A 19,847-nucleotide genomic window follows, 5' to 3' on the forward strand; every position below is an offset into this window, starting at 1 on the left:
GTTTTGTGAGATTTATTCCTAGATATTTTATTCTTTTTGTTGCAATTGCAAAAGGAATTATTTTTTTCCACTTCTTTTTCTGACACTTCATTATTAGAGTATAGGAATGCTATGGATTTTTTAACATTGATTTTGTATCCAAAAACTTTACTGTATTCGCTTATTCTTTCTAGTAGTATTCTTGTGGAAACTTTAGGGTTTTCTATAGAGAGATTCATGTCATTTGCAAATAGTGACAGTTTGACTTCTTCGTTTGCTATTTGGATGCCTTTTATATCTTTCTCTTGTCTGATTCCACTCGCTAGGACCTCCAATGTTATATTGAATAACAGTGGCAATAGTGGACAGCCTTGCCTTGTTCCTGATCTTAGAAGGAAGGTTTTCAGTTTTTCACCATTAAGTATAATGTTGGCCAAAGTTTTGTCATAGATGGCCTTAATTATTTTAAGGTACTTTCCTTCTATACCGATTTTGTTAAGTGTTTTGATCATAAATGGATGCTGTATCTTGTCGAATGCTTTTTTGCATCTATTTATATGATCATATGATTCTTATTTTTTGATTTAAGTGGTGTATCACTTTAATCAATTACTTTTAATGTGTTCCATGAGGATTATTCATGGCTTCATGAGAAGATACGTTTTGGCAGGGCCTACTGACATTCCTATTTCTCTTCCTCTAGCCAATGTAGTTTTTCTTATGCAGGAAAACAACACTTTCAAGCCCTTGGAATCGTGGACACCCAGGAACCTCAACTTTCAAACGAGACGAGGGGGACCTTACGTGTCTCCCCTTTCTCTACTGGTGAGGCACTAGACATTTATCATCAAGGGTCAGCTCAGTTGTTATGGCATATAAAATGGCAGATCTAGATTCTGACCCTTTGAATTTTTCTAAGCTGGCTTGAGTGAGAAAGGGGTTAGAGAAGTAATGTTTGAGCAGAGAAAGGGAGGAGATGTATGTCCTCCGATCTTTTTATTTGTTTAAATTTAAGGAGTAGAAAATATTCTTAGGCCTTTAGAAAGTTTTCTACTTTATTCTTTGTTTTCCCTCTGATTTTAAGAGTACTGTGTGCCATTGTGAAAATGATTTAAAAATATAGAAAAGTATAAAAAAGAAAATCACTATCTCTTAGAGAAAAACCATTATTAATGTTTTACCTCAATTCTTTTCAGTCTTTTAACTATATGTACAGTTTTACAAAATTGAGGTCATGTCATATTTATAACTTTGTATCTAATTTTTTTAAGTTAAAACTCGTAGTAAACATTTTTTTAATTAAACTTATTGGGGTAACGTTGGTTAATAACATTACATAAATTTCAGGTGTACAACTTTATAATACATCTGTATATATTGTTAACTCACTAGCCGAAGTCTAGGTTCCTTTTGTCACCATGTATTTGACTCTATTTATCCTCTTTGTCCTTCCCCCACCCTCTTTTCCCTCTGGTAACCATTCTATTGTCTGTATCTATGAATTTGTTTTTTTGTTTGTTTGTTGCTTTTTGCTTTATATCCCACATATGCATGTATTCATACCCTTCTTATCCTTTTCTGTTCGACTTGTTTCACTTAGCAGAATACTCTCAAGATCCATTCATGTTGTTGCAAATGGCAGTATTTCATCTTTTTTTATGGCTGAGTAGTATTCCACTGTATGTATGTACCACATCTTCTTTATCTAACCATAAATCAAAGGACATTTAGATTGCTTCCATGTCTTGGATAGTGGGAATAAAAACATTTCTTAATGGATTTTATTCTAATAAATGGACTGTAATTTATATAAGTACTTCCCTGTTGTTAGACACTTAGTGGTATTCACATTTTGCTTTTAAAATAATGCTGTCATGTAAGTTCTTGAGCATAAATCTTTGCATACATTTCAGGTTTTTTTTTTCTTTAGGATTAGTACCAAGAATGATAATTACTGGGTTAAAAAGTGTAATATTTTAAAGATTTTTGATACATAATGCCAAATTTCTTTCAAAAAAGTTAATAAGAATTTACATTTTATGAGTAATTTGTAGCCATTTAGATAAATTATTTGTTTTTTTTAATTGCTAATTAGATAAAATGTTTTATTTTAAGTTAAAACTAGTGATTCCATGTGAATATTAGCCATGTATATTTTCTTTAGCAAATGATTGTGTCCTTTGTCCATTTAGCTACTGGTGTCTTTAGTTACCCAGGGATTCATTTGCTTTTAGTAGACCATGAACTTCAAGATACTCCAGAGATCACATTCTAATCTTAACCCTATGGGAAAGCCATTTTAACATATTCCATCCTAGATAGATAAAGTTAATCATTTGTTAAATTTTTGTTTCATGGAGGAAGGAAAGACTTGGAGCATGATAAATTAGTGGATAGTCCTTTTTGTATGTGTGCATGATTTTTTTTAAGTGGTAGAATATACATAACATGAAATTTACCATTTTAAACATTTTTAAGTATACATTCCAGTGGCATTAAGTACATTCACAATGTTTTACAACCATCATCACTATCCATTTCCAGATTTTTTCCATCATTCAAAACAGAAGCTCTTTACCCATTAAATAATAACTCCCTATTCCTCCCTCCCCACCCCAGCCTCTGATAACCTCTAGTCTACTTTCTGTCTGTGAATTTGACTACTCAAGGTATTTTTTGTAAATGGAATCATATATCATTTGTCCTTTGTGTCCGGCTTATTTCACTTAGCATAATGTCTTCAATGTTTATTCATGTTGTAGCATGTATCCAAATTTCATTCCTTTTTATGGCTGAATAATTTTCTATTATATGTATATATCACATTTTCTTTATCCATTAATCTGTTGAGGGACGATTGGGTTGTTTCTATCTTTTGGCTGTTACGACTAATGCTGCTATGAACATTCGTATACAAATCTCTGTTCAAATTTCTGCTTTTAATTTTTGGGAGTATATACCTACCTGCAAGTGAAATTGCTGGATCATATCAGTGTTTAATTTTGGGAGGGAAATGCTTTACTGTTATCCATAGCAACTGCACCATTTGACATTTCACACAGCATTATACAAGGGTTCCAATTTCTCCATATCAATACCAACATTTGTTATTGTCTGGGTTTGTTTGTTTTGTTTTTTATAATAGCTATCCTAATGGATATGAAGTGGTAGTTCAATGTTGTTTTGATTTGCATTTCCCTAATCACTAGTTGTGTTGTGCATCTTTTCATGTGTTAATAGGCCTTTTGTATATCTTTTTTGGAGAAATCCTTATTCAGATCCTGTTTGTTTCTATTGTTGAGTTGTCGTAGTTTTTAAAAATATATTTTGGATATTAATCCCTTGTCAGATACATGATTTGCAGATATTTTCTCCCATTTTGTGGGTCGCTTTTTCACTTTCTTGATAGTACTTTTTGACGCATGAAAGTTTTTAATTTTGATGGAGTTCAGTTTTGAAAAGAAGTTCGTTATCCATCTTTTCTTTTGTTGCCTGTGCTTTTTGTGTCATATCCAAGAAATCATTGCCAAATTTAATATCATGAAGCTTTCCCCCTGTTTTCTTATAGTTTTAGCTCTTATATTTAGATCTTTTATTCATTTTGAGTTAATTTTTGTATATCGTGTAAGGTAAGGGTCCTGGAGAGTTTTTAACATTGTCAATATACTTGACAGGACAATGGAAACTTGGTGAAAAGTGAAATGAAATATCTGGGCAGTCCTATCACTGCAGTTCCAAAATTAGATAAAAACCCAGAACAAAGAGAAGACCAGGCAAAGGAGATTTTAGGTGAATCGATGGAGTTTTCTCTGGAAGATCAAGAAGAGGCCAAGGTAAAGTGCTCTCTGATGGTATCTTTGCATTTTTCACATTCCTTCATTTTTAAATGAACAGTGTTGTATATCTAATTTGTTGCAGTCACTATGAAGTGGTAGGTCTGCAGAGATCGAGAAGATATGGTCTTTACACTCTATATGCTACCTGACTGATAGGGTATGAGGTCACTTTGGAACTCTTCTTACTACTGGGTGAGAAGGTTGTAGTTAATAGTTTGAGTAGGTCACCATCAGTGTAATCTGATGTAATTGATACCTCCAGAATAATAGCAAAGGACAGAATATACCTAGCATGATTTTTCAGCTATTTTGCAATATATCCTTTTGTCTTCTTGTTTCCTCCCCATATCACTGGTAGGAGTATCTGAAGCCTGTGGCTTATTAACAATGTATTAATACATTAAAGATGGTTTCTGAGGCATTAAACAGTTCTGAATCAAATTCATTTCTTTGGGACAAATATGTGTGGGGGTATATTTTTAAAATTCATTCATTATACAAGGCAAATATGATTTAGTGGAGTTAGAGCACGTGGATTCTAGTCCTCATTCTCTTATTTAGTGTTATGAGCATGAACAAGACACTTGAGCAGTCTAGGCCTCAGTTTCTCATTTACAAAATGGAGAACATAATAATAAAAAATATCTTCCTAAGGATTGTTGTGACTATGATAAAGTATTAACAGTTTGTAATATTCCACATACTTTATTATTTTTAATAAAAACTAATGTTAGCTATAATAATAGTAAATATTTATTATGAAACTAACAAACATCAGGTGCTATATTAGAACTGAAGACAGAGTCATGATTAATACAAACAAAATTCCTAATTTTCATGGAAATTTATATTTTTTTTAGTTAAGAAAATAGACAATGTAAGTAAGTAAACCAATAAGCAAGATGACAGATCATCTAAAGTGCTATAAATAACAGTGACATAAAAAAAAAAGACCTATGAGTTTGGAGGATACACTTTTTTAACTTTAACCTGAGTTACTGGAGAAATGGTGGCACTATAATGAATTACAAAGAAGGGTGAATTCAAAGAGAATAAGAGGTGTTTTGTTTTGGACATTTCAGTTAGAGGTGGTAAACAGGAAATTTAAATGGAAATAGTAAATGAGGAGTTGGAGCCATCAGAATTGGATATGTACATTTTAGAACCATCTGCATAGAAGAGAAAGTGAAGGCTAATGACTCCCAAACTTAAAGGTAGAGAGAAAGCTTGTGAAGAAGGAGTGATAGCCACTCAGGAGACTGATAATGAAGTAGATACATACAGGAATAACATCATTCAAGAATCAGAAAAGAGAGCATCTTTCTGTTTACCAGATGGGATGCTGTTTGATTCATGAATCATTGAATAAAGCCAATTAAATCTTTAAAAAAAATCAGAAAAGATCTAGGACACTAATAGGGGTCAATTTTATATACTTATTCATTTTATACATTTATTTTTTCAGGTCTTTAAAAAATATTAAGTCCTTTTATAGGCTAATTTTCTTGGACTCTGACTCTTAAAAAGGTCATTTTCAGTTAAGAGCCAACTGATTAAGACTGTGCATAACAGTACATTTTGGTCTCTAATTAGATTAGAAAAGAGTAGGGATTTTTTGTTATTGGTTTACCTCTTTGATGCTAAATGGAAATAGATACCTTATAAGGCATGAACTCCTTGGAGACTGGTGTAACATTATAGTGATTTCTGACTCATTCATTTAAAAAATATGTATTAAATACCTGTCAAGTGTCAGGCACTGTGCTAGGCACTGGTGCTACAATGGCAAGCTACACAGGCTAGGCTGATGCCCTCCTAGAGTTTGTAGTCTTATTAGGGAGACATCAATAAACAAGAAAAATGTTTATCGTTAATAGATGTTCTGGTTAGAGTTCTTGATTGAAAATAACAGAAATGGATTCTAGTTATCTCAAGTAGAAAAGGGATTTTTTTGAAGGGTATTGAGGAACTCAGAATTATCAAGAAGGCTGGAAAACAAGGTAAGACCTGGCCAGAGTGCTACTATGAGAACATTGTGCTCGGGATTCCACCACTGGTTGGCTGTACCCTCAGTGCCACTATCACTGGCCCCCTGCTATAGAACATAATCCGACCTGCTGTTGGACTCTGCTGCTCAGGGACATTTGCTGTCACCCACTATATTCTTCATAGTAATGCAGCAACCATAAAATTCTCAACCGACCCTGTGCTTTTGTGTTACTCTTCAAGGTTCAAAATCCAGGTAGGAATGTCTAGTTGGCTATAAGAGAATGAAAAAGGAAATATCTGCCCCACTTTAGCCTCTTTATCAGGAGTCAGGGCTGCCTCCTATCTAATTTGAGATTTTACTAAAATAGGATGCTTGATAGCCAAATTGCAAATGACAACCATAATGTCCAAAGTAATTTAACTATTGCAAATTGTTCAAGTGTAATGAAGGAAACAAAATGGGGACTGAGACAGGGACTAATAAAAGGGAACCTTTAAATTGGGGTAATTAGGAAGGGCCTCCTTGAGCAGGAGATACTTAGTTGAGAAGAACTTGATGAGCTGTCCCATTTTGCCTGTGACTGAGGAGCTTCCTAAGACTTGGGACTTGCAGTGCTAAAACTGGGAATTGGGATGAGTTGATCACTCTAGTTGTGAAGGAACCATACATGAAAACAGTAGAGGCAAGAGCATTCCATGAAGAGGGAATATTTTAAGTGCAAAGGTCCCAAGGTTGAAAAGATCTTTGTGTTCAAAGAACTGAGAAGCCAGTGTGAATGGCAGGGAGAGTTACCTGAGGTGGGAAAGAAGAGGTAAGTAGGAGACAGAACATTCAGGGCCTTTAGGCTATGGTGAGTATTTGGATTTTATTCTAAGAGCAGTGGGAAGCTATTTGAGAGTTTTAATCAGGGGAATAATATGACCTGATTTGTTTTATGAAGACTACTCTTATTGCTGGATGAGGAATAGGTTAGAGAGATTTAATAGTTGGAAGGAGTGGAGCAAAAAGGATTTGGAAACAGGTAAGAGTAGGAAGCTATTGCACTAGTCCCTGTGAGAGTTGATAGTAGCCTGGACTAAGGCAGTGGCTATAGAGACAGAAATAAATGAATTCAAAATGTATTTTGGATATAGAAGCAATAAGATTTGATGGGTTGGGTATAGACTGAAGGAAGGATGGGATCAAGGATCACTTTAGACCTATTAAGTTTGAAGGGTTTTGTTTCAAAGAGAAAACAGAAGTAATCAGATGAAAACTACCTTTGCTCACCAAATATAGCAAGCTATCTCCTCTAATACCTATATCATCTGCCTTTCCTCTTATTATACTGCATGGAGTGGCCCTGCATTTATCTAAAGCCCTCAACCCTTTTTCACACTGCACCCTATTAATTTGTTCACTTAATAATGCTGGAGATAGAGTACCGAACGTAACACAAGAACGTAACACAGGTTGCTTATATTTAGGCAGGAGGAAACAGACTAATAAACCAATATGTTTTTAATATGGTAGATGGTAAAAATACTATGGTAAAAAAAAGCAAGGTAAGGAGAACAGGGATTACTTGGGTTGAGTGGAGTAAGAATAGTTGATCTTTTTGATAGGTTGCACAGATTAAAGAAGACCCCTCTGTGAATGATGTTTGAGGCAGCCATCTGAAGCAGTGGGGGAGCCAAACAGTTATCAGGAGGACTGAGTTATTCCAAGCAGAAAGAAAAGCAAGTACAGTGTCCCTGAGTTGGGCATGTGCTTGGCATGTCCATGGAACAGGAAGAAGGCCAGTGTGGCTGGAGCAAAGTGAGCAAGTGTAGAGTGGGAAATGAGAGCAGAGAGTAGGTAGCAGGAAGACAGATCACGTAGGGCCTCATAGACCATTGTAAATATTTTGCAAAAACTGAGTCAGATGGAAGCATCTCCTCTTGTCTGCTCCTGTAGTATTTCTTCTCTTTCTTTCTCTTTCCTATGTTATCAATTTTCTCCTTTCTCCAAGATAAGTGGTTCTCAAATGTTTTGGTATCAGGATTCCTGTGCAATCTTAAAGTTGTTGAGAACCCCTTGCCTTGTACCTGATCTTATAGGAAAAGCATCCAGTTTTTCTTCATTGAGTATGATGTTAGCTCTAGGCTTCTTGAGATGCTCCTTTTCAGGTTGAGAAAGTTCCCTTCTATTTCCAGTTTGCCGAGTGAAGTTAGCAGGAACAGATATTAGACTTCATCAAATACTTTCTTTGTATCTCTTAAGATGATCATATGAGGTTTCTTTTTTTAACATGTTAATATGGTAAATTACATTGATTTTCAGGTGTTAAAATAACTGCATTTTGTGATGACCTTAGTCATAATATATTATCCTATTTATATATAGTTGGATCTGATTTGCTAAAATTTTGTTGAGAATTTTTCTATCTAAGTTCATGAGAGATACTGGTCTTTAGTGTTTTGTTTTCCTGGTAACGTCTTTGGTATTGGCATCAGTGTAATGATGTCATTATTTGTAAATAATTCTCTCGTTTTCAGTTTTCTGGAAGAGTTTATGTAGAATTGGTTTTTATTTATTTTTTAAATGTTAGGCATAATTTACCCATGAAGCCATCTGGTCCTGGACCTTTATTTGTGGGAAGTTTTGAAATTATTAATTTAATCTCTACTTTTTGTAGGTCTAGTCAGATTTTCTGTCTTTTTCCTTGAGTCAGCTTCAGTAGTTTTTGTCTTTTTAGGAGGAATTTGCCCATTTAATCTAAGTTTTCTCATTCATTGTCATGTAGTTGTTCATAGTAATCCCTTATGATCTTTTATTTCTGTAAAGTTGATAGCAATGTCCTCTCTTTCATTCCTGATTTTAGCAATTTGAGTCTTCTCTCTTTTTCTTAGTCAGTAGCTAAAGGTTTATCAATTTTGTTGATCTTTTTAAAGGACCAGGTTTTGTTGTTTTTCTCTATCATTTTTCTATTCTCTATTTCATTAAATTTTGCTCTAATCTTATTTTCTTCCTTCTGCTGCTTAAGATTTAGTTTCTTCTTTGATGAAAGTTTAGGTCATTGACCAGATCTTTTTTATTATAGGTATTTACAGCTACAAATTTTCATCTAAACACTGCTTTAGCTGCATACCATAAGTTTTGGTATGCTATGTCTTCATTTTCACTCATCTCAAAGTATTTTCTAATTTCCATTGTCATCTTTGTGGACCCGCTGATTTTTTTTCAGTTTTGCCCCAGATTTGAATATTAACCCCTTCTCACTTTCAAATGCCAAAGGAAAAATTACGATACAGATATTAATTCTTTTTGTAGTACCAAAGGAATTAAAGTCAAAAATAAACGTTCTTGCCATTGTGAATTAAAAGACCAAAGATGTGCTCCTGCCTCCTGCTTCTTCCCCTGCATCCAAGCCAAGCTCTTTGGCACAGTGTGGTCAGAAGATCAGTTACATGAGGGAGACTTGAGCAAATAAATCGTCAGTGCATTGAGCATCATGGGAGTCGGTTTTCTTACTGCCAGAGGAGAGGTTATGCCGTGGAAAGGAGACAGACTATAATAAACGCTGTGGTGAGATTGATTTTAAGGAATTGGCTCACGTGATTGCAGGGGCTGGCAAGTCTAAAATCTGCAAGGTAGGCCAGCAGGCTGGAGACCCAGGACACAGTTGATGTTACAGAATTCCCTCTTCTTCTGGGGACCTCAGTCATTCTCTCTGGACCCACTGATTATTTAGGAGTGTATTGTTTAATTTCCACATATTTGTGAATTTTCCAAATTTTTTCTATTATTAATTTCTAATTGTTTCATGTTCAGAGAACATACTTTGTATGATTTCAATACCTTAAACTTAATGAGGCTTGTTTTATGACCTAGTATATGGTCTATCCTGGAGAAGAATTTATATTAGAGAAGAATATATATTGTTGGATACAGCATTCTGTCTAAGTCTGTTATGTATAGTAGGTTTATAGTGTTGCTTCAATTAGTTTTTGAGCTTTCTAAAAATGATACCATACTAAATGTGGCCATCACTGGTTTTGCTGTTTTCACCAGGGCCTTTGCATTTGTTGTTCTTTTGGCCTGGAACTCTCTTCTCATAGGCAACACATGATTTTCTCATTCATTTCAGTCCCATTTCTTGTCTGTCTTTTCTACTCTCTTACTGCTATGTCACCTAATAGGTACTCAAAAATTGTTAAGCAGGTATGTCAGTATGAAAGTCTGGAAGAACAGAGGTCTTGTTTATAGATAGAAATTTGAGAGTCATAAGCATAGAGGAGAAATTTAAATTTATGGACAGAAAAAAAAATCACCTATGGTAAGAGTGCTGTAGTGGCAGTTCTAAGTCTCATAAGTAATCTATAACATCTGATATGTGGTTTGTTTAACCATGACCCTGTTATTAAACATTTAGTTGATTGGTAATTTTTCTCTATTATAAACATGCTCGGACATCCATCCTTATAGCCAAATCTTTATGTCTACCTTTATTTCATTAGGAAAACAAGTGGAATTATTTTTTAAAAGGGTATGCATATTTTTAATGATTCTCCACTCCTTCTACCCCCTGGTTTTTAAACCTTTAACATGAGAATTGGGAGTCAGGGGGAATCTTGTCATTTTCAGGATTTATGTCTAAAGAAAGTCTCTCTCTGTGACATTAATATCACTCAGATGCTAGAGGAAGATCCTAATCAAGGGTACCTGACTGGTGATTTCTCTAAGGTGAGTGTGGTTGCACCCCTCCTATATTTCAGTGAGTCATTTTGGGTCTGAATCTTCTTTGCTTGCAGAAAATACTAAGTATAATTATGCATTCTCACCAAGTACTCTCTGATAACCTGAAGGTGCTGTAGTGGCAGTTCTAAGTCTCATTGTCCAGTGAGAAAGTATTCCTATTTATTCTGGGAATATCCAGAGCAGTGGGGAAATTATGAGACTTTTTACCTTTTTTCTTTTTTAAAAATATATTTTAAAATTATATAAATAATACTCGGTAATACGGAAAAGGTAGAAAATCAAATCCACACCAAATCTTATCAACCAGAGTATAATTGCCTTTAACATCTTGGTGTATATCCCTCCAGATGTTTTTCTGTTTTCACAAATACACATACGCATACAAATACATTTTTCAGTTTTCTACAAAACAGTTTATACTGTTCTGTGATCTGTTAGAGTTCTTCTTTCTCATTTACTATATCCGGAACATGTCAGTAAATAATTCTACTTCATCATTTTATCATTTTTAATAGCACAGTATTTCATTTTTTTGGCTGCCCATAATTTCTTGATAAATCCCGTGTAGAGTATTTACTTACATAATTTGAAAGATACTAAGATGGACATAGTTGTAGCTATATCTAAAACTGTACACATCCTTAATTAGTTCCTTAGGATCGGTTCTTAGGAATGCTGCAGTTTTTAAAAATGGAATGCACATTATAGAAACCATTGATTTTTGAAGGCATCTGGGGTTTTAAAGGTCATTTGTAAAGGACAATATATGGGTGTTTGATCTCAAATTTGGGTATAAAAAACTTGCTATTATTTCAGTTCTTGGGTATTTCTAGGTATGTGCGCTGCCAACCATGTCAGGGAGACACCAAGATCTGAAGTACATCAACCCAGAAACAGTAAGCAGATTTCTGGAGATGGTAACTGGTTACATAAGCAACCATCTGGTCTGTTCTGTCCCTAAAATCCCCATTCCATTTGTATTTCTTCTACTATGTTCACTAACATAGGCTCCTTATTTAACTGATGCTGTATTAAAGGACTCCCTTTTATCTCATTCTTCTGTCACCTTCGTTTTTAATTAAACAAATGATGTATAATTGTTAGGAAAAAAAGAAAAGACGGGAAAAAAGAAAAGGAAGGAAGGAAAGACAGAAAGAAGAAAAGAAATAAAAAAAGAAAAGGCAAAAAACCCAAAAAGGAAGAAAGTAAAAATCTCTCAACTTGGGTGATTTACATCCTGGTTTATATGTTATAATTTCATTTATGCCTATCAGTGCAGAGTAGTTATTAAAATGTTCTCTTTCACACTGAAAATTGTCCCAGTTTGTACAATAATTATTTGGTCACCCTACTGATAATCTCGCCATCAGAGATAACCACTAATAATATTTTTCTCATGGCCTTCCTGATTTTACTCTAGAATATATTTTATAAAAATAGGATCACGATGAACATGTAGTGTTATAATTAGCTTAGTAAGACATTGTAAACATCTTTCTATATCAATAAAAAGATATCATCTTTTTAATGGTTATATAATATTCTATTGCTATGTGTAATTTATTTAACCAAACCCTTATTATTGAATATTTAAGTTACATGTAATATTTTGATAACCTAAAATAATGTTGAGATGAATATTATTGTGCCATATTTGTGTGTACTTTTCTGTTTACTTAAGAGGTTAAAAAAGAAATTGCTGTCTACAGACATGCCACCTTGAACAAGCCCAATACCATCTGTTCTTGGAAGCTAAGCGGGGTCGGGCCTGGTTAGTACTTGGATGGGAGACCACCTAGGAAGACCAGGCGCTGTAGGCGTAAAAAATAAAAAATAAGGGATTGTAAGCTGACAACGGTCCTTGCAATCTGTGAGATCAACCAAGGGTTGCCTTGCCTAAAAAAAAAAAGAAAGAAAGAAAAATTGCTGAGTTAAAATGTAATTACATTTATTTTTATATGTATTTACAAAGTTTCCTCCAGAAAGGTTGAACCAATTTATACTCCTACAAGTAGCTTAAGTTTCCTCCTCTGGGTATCAAACAACTTCTTCCATATTCTTTTCTAAAAGACTTGCTTTCTTCCTTTACGTTGGAGGGTGGGAAACAATTTCCCATCTCTTCTTACAAAATCGGGATTTCTAGCTACTACTTGAGCCACTGCAGAAGTCCTTGCATGTCTTCTGAGAGATTGATTTCAGGTATGTCTGCCTCCAGATGAGTAGCTTCACTATGGTTCTTCATGGTATTCTGGCAATACCAGCTATTTTGGTTCTCCGAAAAGGCTACTTCCTATTTCATCCTCTTATGTGGGGTGGGGGCTGAACCACTGTCACATTTCAAATATGGGGGCCTTTGGAGGCTAGGCATACAATGGAATCCTAGGTGACTAAATGGAGTGCAGTTAGGAAGCTGTGTGACTGGGTCTTTTCTCCCTCTGAGTGACAGTGAGCAGGGTATTCAATCATAGTTTCTGTGCAGGTGGCTGCCTTACTGTTGGGGAAATTCCAGGGTCTGATTGAGAAGTTTTATATCATCGATTGCCGCTATCCGTATGAGTACCTGGGAGGACATATTCAGGTGAGGTTACACTGGGGACATTAGCAAGAGAGGAGCTGGAGACAGCTCTTTATTGAAAAGAGTGGACAAAGAGTCCTGTGAACTCTAGAACCAGGGCAGACATTATATATTTGGAGCACATCAAAGCTGTAGTCCGCATTCTTCTAATTCTCTATACCTTGAGCAATTTACTTCCCCTTTCCTCCTAGATCAATCTTCTTCTTTTCTTTAGGAGCCATGAGCTCTTACATGGATATAAAAACATTAACTCAAAAACTGAAAAGCACTTTGCAAACATTTACTGCTGATAGGCCTTCCTCACAGGGATCCTTACACTTTAGGCAGTTGGGGTCTACAAGCATTTAGTGAGCAACTACTACCTACCAAGCTCTATGCCAGGCCCTGGGGATAGATACAAAGATATAATTAGGTCTCTGCTCTGAAACTGCTTATAGTCTGGTCTTCCTGGCTCAAATATCCAAAGATGGTATTCCAGGTATTTCTAAGTGTTGGCACTGTTCACAGGCCCTTGAGGAAATACCTATTAAAATTCTTCCACAGGGAGCCTTAAACTTATACAGTCAGGAAGAACTGTATAACTTCTTTCTGAAGATGCCTATTGTCCCTTTGGATACACAGAAAAGAATAATCATCGTGTTCTACTGTGAATTCTCCTCAGAGAGGGGTCCCCGAATGTGAGTGTCTACACGGGGTGGGGAGGGTGATGGAAATCGATTTTGAGTTGGGATTTGCAACCAAGAAACCTTCCCAGATCAGACAGAGACTGACTGAATGAATGCTCTCCATGCAGTTTGAAGCAAGAGGCAGGAGAAAGGAATTTCTACAATTCAAAAGTTTGGAGCAGTAAAGGGAAAAGGATTGAGAATTAGGCACCAATGGAGGAAAGGAGAAAGAGTGGTGCTACTTAGACCTTGTTTTGCAAAAATAATGAGCTCCGGAGGCTCTTATTGGGGTTAGCAATAGTCTATTCTTCCTCCCCTCCCCAGTAAATGGCCCAGGGAATCCTGACTTTGCTTCTTTCTACCCCACCCGTCTCCGGGTTTTCTCTAAAGGTGCCGCTCTCTGAGAGAAGAGGACAGGGCCCTGAACCAGTATCCTGCATTATACTATCCTGAGCTGTATATCCTCAAAGGGGGCTATAGAGACTTCTTTCCAGAATATAAGGTAAAGGAGGGAGCATGTGGGGCAATGGGGAGGCTAGACTTGGGGGAGCCAACTTTAGCACACAGCTCCCAGGGCCTGCCTGCAGAGCCTTCTGAGAAGAAACCACTGCTCCTTAGTCACCACCAGTAGCCTCTCTATTATACTTAGTAGGCAGAGATCAGGAGCCTAGAGGATCCCTTATTCTGTCCCTGACCTTTCAGGAGCTGTGCGAACCACAGAACTACTGTCCTATGCATCACCAAGACCATAAGGCTGAGCTGCTGAGGTGTCGAAACCAGAGCAAAGCATGGGAAGAGGAACGGCAGCTGCAGGAGCAGATTGCCTTGCTGGTGAAGGACGTGAACCCATGATAATAGATCAGCTGCTGGCTGCCTAGGAGTCACCAAGACATTGTAAAAACTCTGGGCAGAAAGAGGTCATCTTCCATGTGGCTGAACCCAAGATTGTTCGAAGATGTCTGTAAACCAACAGTCTGCCAAACTGATGAAATCCTAGGCCCGGGGATTGATTAGGTTTCGGTAGAGCTGCTGGCTGGTGGTGAAGTCCTGGAACTGACTCTAAGGCTGTAGCCTTGGGTTGCACTGTGAGGGAGCATTTGTCTTCTCTTCTCAGCTACTTATGTCTTTGCACAGCCAGCCAGCTCTTTCTCTGGGCTTCTGGCTATAAAAGAGAGTTGCCCACCTTTTTTCTCTGTGTTTCCCTTCTCTGTTTCCCTCTCTTTTTCTCAAATGGGAAAATAAATATTGTAGAATGAGAAATGCAGAATAATAGCCTAGTTGGCTCCTAGAAGATTTATATAAGGAAGCGATCACCAAATTGGACACCTTCAGATATAAAGGTATAACCATCTCTAATTTAGAGCTGAGACCAAGGTAATTTTCTGAAGATTCTGAAAGTTTAGACCCTGAACCATCAGTATCATCTGAACTTGTTTGAAATGCAAAATTTCAGAACCCACCCCAAACTTACAAAATCAGAACCTCTGCGGCTAGGCTCCAGAAATCTAGGTTTTATTTTATTTTATTTTGTTTTTTAATTTTTATTATGGTGACATTGGTTAACAAAATCCAGTAAGTTAGGTTTTAAAAATCTTCCTTGTAGGTAATTCTGATGCATGCCAAGGCTTGAGATCCGCTGCTCTGGAATTAAAAACCTTTCATAGTGCATTCTTCAATAGCCCAGGCTTTCCTTTCCTAGACCATTCCATGCTCTGAGTTATGTAAAAGTGTGCCTCAGACTCAGCACTCTGGTATCTAGGCTCAGAAAACCAGATGAGTGGCATTCTCTAAGGCAGGTGATAGGTCTGACTTTGGCTTAAAAGGTTCCTTACCTACAGCCTCAATGGAGTTTTGACTTTTACCATTTTCCAAACTTCTCCACTCCATTTTACATCTCACAAAGACAAGTCGATGTTTTAGGGTGGTTGGTAGTAGAAATTCGTGTTATGTGAAGATAGGAATAAAAGAAAATAAAAAGTACCAAGCTAGATCAGTTAGAATTAAGGAAAACTTTTTAAACTGTATTCTTTAGCAGTATCCCAGGCTTTCCTTTTTTTGAAATCTTGGAGTAGGAGGCTTTTGTCTGCTTAATGAGAAACAGCCCTATTTGGCCTGGGGTGGCAGTGGAATTGACTATAAACATTGTCACTCTCCAGCATTAACTTACTAGTAATGATAGCCAAGGACTAGAAAAGAACAAAGGGCTCTGAAACCTAGGCTGAGATAGAATAGAGACAAAAGCGATATCTTCCCTGGTTCTGGAGCAAGGAGATTTTAAAAATGGATGGGAAGGAGGGCAATAGCTGGACTAATTTTTGCAGGGTTCCCAAGTGCTCTTCTCCTAGAGTGCCAGGTGCATGCCTCACAGCAGAGGGCACTGCTGTATTCTCTTAAGTCAGCCACTGGAGCCTGCAGCCTCCATTCCTGGCTGGTGCGTGCCTATCCAGAGGGAAGAAGCCTAGAAGGAAGATACCTCTGGCCCTCTCTCTGAGCCCGAGTTCAGGGCTCACAAGGGCTGGAGGAACAAAGAGAAAAGCTGCTGTTACATTAGGCAGGGATGACTGAGAGAAAGATGCTGCTTATCTGTCCCGTCCCCGCCAACCAGGAACTCCTAGTAGCTTGTGAAAGAAACTGCTTGAAGCGCCTTCACCTCCAAGTGTAAAGAGGGGTCTCTGACTCACTGCTTATCCTAGTGGGCCATTTCCTGATAATTCTCCCCAGAAAAGTAGAACCAAGCCCCCACCTAAGAAGAGACTGGTATATGTGTTCACATTTCAGTAATCTTAATAAGTGAAAATTCTGACTTGCAAAACAAAAAACTAGGGCTTAATTAGTTATCTACTTTGTGAAAAATTATATTTGCCCCAAAGGCGATATTTTTCCATGATTTCTTGCAATATCCTCCCACTGTATATATCTCATGTGATTTGATTCATGTTATTTTCAGGAACAAGAATAATAGCAAGTAACACTCTTCAGTTATTTATTGCATGCAAGACTTTTTATGAACACGTGTATTTATAAACTAATTTAATTTTCACAACAGTCCTGTGAGGCAGGTACTGATTATTATGCACATTTTACAGATACAGATATTAATTTATTTTAAGATCACATAGCTAGTGAATGGTGGAGTTGGGATTTGTACTCAGGCAGTATGGTTCCAGAGTCTGTACCCTTAACAGATTTTGCTATTACCAAATCCTTATCAAAGGACAATGTACCTTTCTAGAGTTTGTATTATATTGGGTGTTAAATATGTAAGCCTCAATTGTAGACTTTTGAGAAGTTAGAGCCATAGGGTTGCTTTACCTTGAGAGATGAGGCTAAGACCCCAGCCCATAGACCTTAGCACAAGGTTATTTAGGGAGTTAGTTCTGCAATGGTGTTCTTACATGGCTAGTATTCATCATCATGAAGTCAAGTAATAAAGCATGGAAACTTTTTTGCCTAAAAACTGCTTCTGGTTGTAAATCTCAGCCTAGGACCTGGCTGACCCCTGCCATAAAGAAGGGAGGAGCACTTGCCTTTTTTTCTCAGGAGTATGAAGAGGGAGGTATGGAGGGTTCTCTTTCCCCATTCAGTCCAGGCAAGTGTTAAGGAAACACCAATTTATATATATCCAGGGTTGTCGATTCTAAGTACCACAGATATTCTAATATGATACAGTCCCTGCCCTCAAAAATTGACAAGGTGGAAAATGATTCTTTGTTCCTATCCCTGGCCCACTAATATGTTCAGCAAAAAGAAGGTGAACTGTAGCCTCCAGCTCCAAAGCAGCAAGTTGGGTAGTGGGGCCAGCCAAGTTCACTGAATAATTAACTCCTACGTGCCATTTGAGATGATATCACTCTATTCAGTGTTTGCTATGTATCAGGCACTATGCAAAACCCTTTACCCAATACATGTTTAATCCACACGACTATTATATGTAGTAGATACTGTTATCATTAACTTTAGTTAAAGATATTGTATCACAGAAAAATCAAGTGATGTGCCCAAGGTTACCCAGCCTGTGTTGGAAATGGCATTTGAATCCAGGCAGTCTGAAAAGCTTGTGCTCTTTAACTATTATTCACTATATTACTAATATCCTGGGTTAGGGTAGCAGCAGGAGGTAAAAAGCTTAACTGTGAGAGAGGACTGGATAGAAAGCAGAAAGCCAAGATTACAAGTGAAAGTGGAGTAAAATACAGGGTCTTTGGACCTTGGAGCCCCAATCAGTGAATTGCAATGCCTCCCAGGGCAGAGTTTGTGTCTTAATCGTTTTTGCACCTGGCACAAAGCTGGACCCATAATCAATCTCAAAAGACTTTATTGAATTGAATGATGGCTGAGAAATATCTTTGTAGAAAAGATTGGCTCATTCATCATTATCTACAAGGTTCCCAATGGCAATGCTGCTTATCTAGCAGGTGTTGGCAGTCATAGAGGACATGGTTGGTGGGGAGAGGGTGTGCTGGAAGCGCTGTCAGTATTAGTCTTAGAGGCTTCCTTAACCCTTCCCTACCTTTGGTTACCAATCCTCATTACAGGCCCAGTGATGTCAGGCTCTCCACCCCAGTGCCCCAAAATAGCTCCAGGCATTTCACTTACTCTCACAAAAAGATTGGCCTCCTAGAAGTGGAATTGGGCATTGCTCTCAGCCCATCAGTTTGACCTTGTTCCCGCCTTCCTGGTCCATTTCATGGCTGTAGCACTGAGCAGACTTTGAATAGGCACCCTGAACAAATGTCTTGTCCTAACTTACCCTCCTTCCCCAAACTTGATTTGGCATTGTTGCTGAAGGAGAGCAAAGGTAATAGTTCTTGACAACACCACCTTTTAGTTGATTTGTAAGTCTCAGCCCTTTCCCAAAATTTTGTTTGGAAACTGTTGCCAGAGTGGGAAAGTGAGGGCTATCAGCTCCCAGCTACAGGTTTTCTAACCTTACTGGGAGGGAGGGCTTGAGAAAGGTACATTAAAGGTAGGGTGGAGCTGGGAGAAAACAGGTCCGGTACAAAAGCTGAGTAGCCAGATGTTCACTTTCACAGTTCTCCTATAAGACTGGCAGGGCAGATATAGATTAAAATGAAGCACAAACTCCATTTAAAGTGCATTACAGCTCGGGAACCAGCTCCCCCTGGGCAGGAGAAGGAAGGAAAGGGCACAAGAGGCCACATCAGTCTCCTTCCTTATCTAGGGCCACATGTCTCTCTCTTAGCTTTGTGAAGGGTGATTTACACCCCTGGCTTGAATGATTCTCTTTCTGGGCTGATTACATCGGCAAATGCCCCCCAGAGGCCATAGCAGGATGGCCATATTCAGAAGCAACAGCCAATAAATCTCAGAGGTTTATATTGAATGGCCTCAATACCCTCCCTCCTGGCCCTCTGCCAGGTCAGCTGTGGAAGTAAGGAGCAGAGCTTGGTTTGGAGGGTTAAGGGATGAAAACCTCTACTTCCTTTCCTCACCCTCTTTTTCTCTCTAAACACTGCTTAGTTCTCATTCTTCAAGTCCTACTACCTTTATCTTTTTACCCTGAGAGCAGGTAAAGAGAACCAGCCCTTGGCCCAATAAATATCCTTGCCTTATGGATAGAAATACTGGGCTCTGGGCATAGCGGTGTTTCTACCTAGCTATTTGAAATGATGAGGCTCCTAAATGGTCTCTCCAGCCACCTTTCTCAGTGATCTTGTCTTTCTTCCAGGGAAATCTGCTATTTAGTCTGAGGGGTTATTAATCCTTCCATCCTCCCTCGTGACCCTGAAAGGGCTGAGTTTTGTTGGCCCTGGGATCTGGTTCCACGTCAGCTCCCAGAAAAGGCATTTCACATATCTGAGACCTATCTCTGCAGAATCTTGGGGTTAAAAACAATAACTGAATCTTACCCTTGAAGATACTATGAGGAGAAAATGAAATCATAGATGTGCAAATTCCAAGAAAAAATATGCTAGAAATGCCCTTGTGCTGTTTTTTTCAAGTTTTGTTAAAAGATTTCTTATATGGTGGCTGTTCCTTGGTGGTAGTGGGGTGGAGGGGAGTGAGAGAAGGTGCATAGATACTGAGACGGTATCTCTCTCTCTCTCTCTCTCTCTCTCTCT

General features: G+C 37.6%; 1 protein-coding gene and 1 pseudogene across 18 annotated transcripts in view; both read left to right on the top strand.

Annotated features, from left to right (window-relative positions):
- Positions 1–15,036, top strand: part of CDC25C (cell division cycle 25C) — a 21,370-nt gene extending 6,334 nt beyond the window's left edge. For 4 of the 18 annotated variants that reach the window (XM_025040743.1, XM_015598027.2, XM_015598025.2 and 1 more), the window contains 8 exons: positions 706–804; positions 3,654–3,812; positions 10,411–10,509; positions 11,358–11,441; positions 13,004–13,102; positions 13,643–13,776; positions 14,155–14,266; positions 14,467–15,024. In XM_025040743.1, the coding sequence (XP_024896511.1) occupies positions 706–804; positions 3,654–3,812; positions 10,411–10,509; positions 11,358–11,441; positions 13,004–13,102; positions 13,643–13,776; positions 14,155–14,266; positions 14,467–14,616 (936 nt within the window). In that variant the 3' untranslated portion in view covers positions 14,617–15,024. Of the gene's footprint in view, positions 1–705; positions 805–3,653; positions 3,813–10,410; positions 10,510–11,357; positions 11,442–13,003; positions 13,103–13,642; positions 13,777–14,154; positions 14,267–14,466 lie in introns of all 18 variants that reach the window. The other 14 variants (XM_015598031.2, XM_015598032.2, XM_015598024.2 and 11 more) reach the window with 13 other exon arrangements.
- LOC112471977 lies at positions 12,226–12,344 on the top strand (annotated as a pseudogene).
- Positions 15,037–19,847: the final 4,811 nt, after the last annotated feature.

Source organism: Pteropus alecto, unplaced genomic scaffold, assembly GCF_000325575.1.
Source record: "Pteropus alecto unplaced genomic scaffold, ASM32557v1 scaffold78, whole genome shotgun sequence".
In the NCBI taxonomy this organism is placed as follows: domain Eukaryota; kingdom Metazoa; phylum Chordata; class Mammalia; order Chiroptera; family Pteropodidae; genus Pteropus; species Pteropus alecto.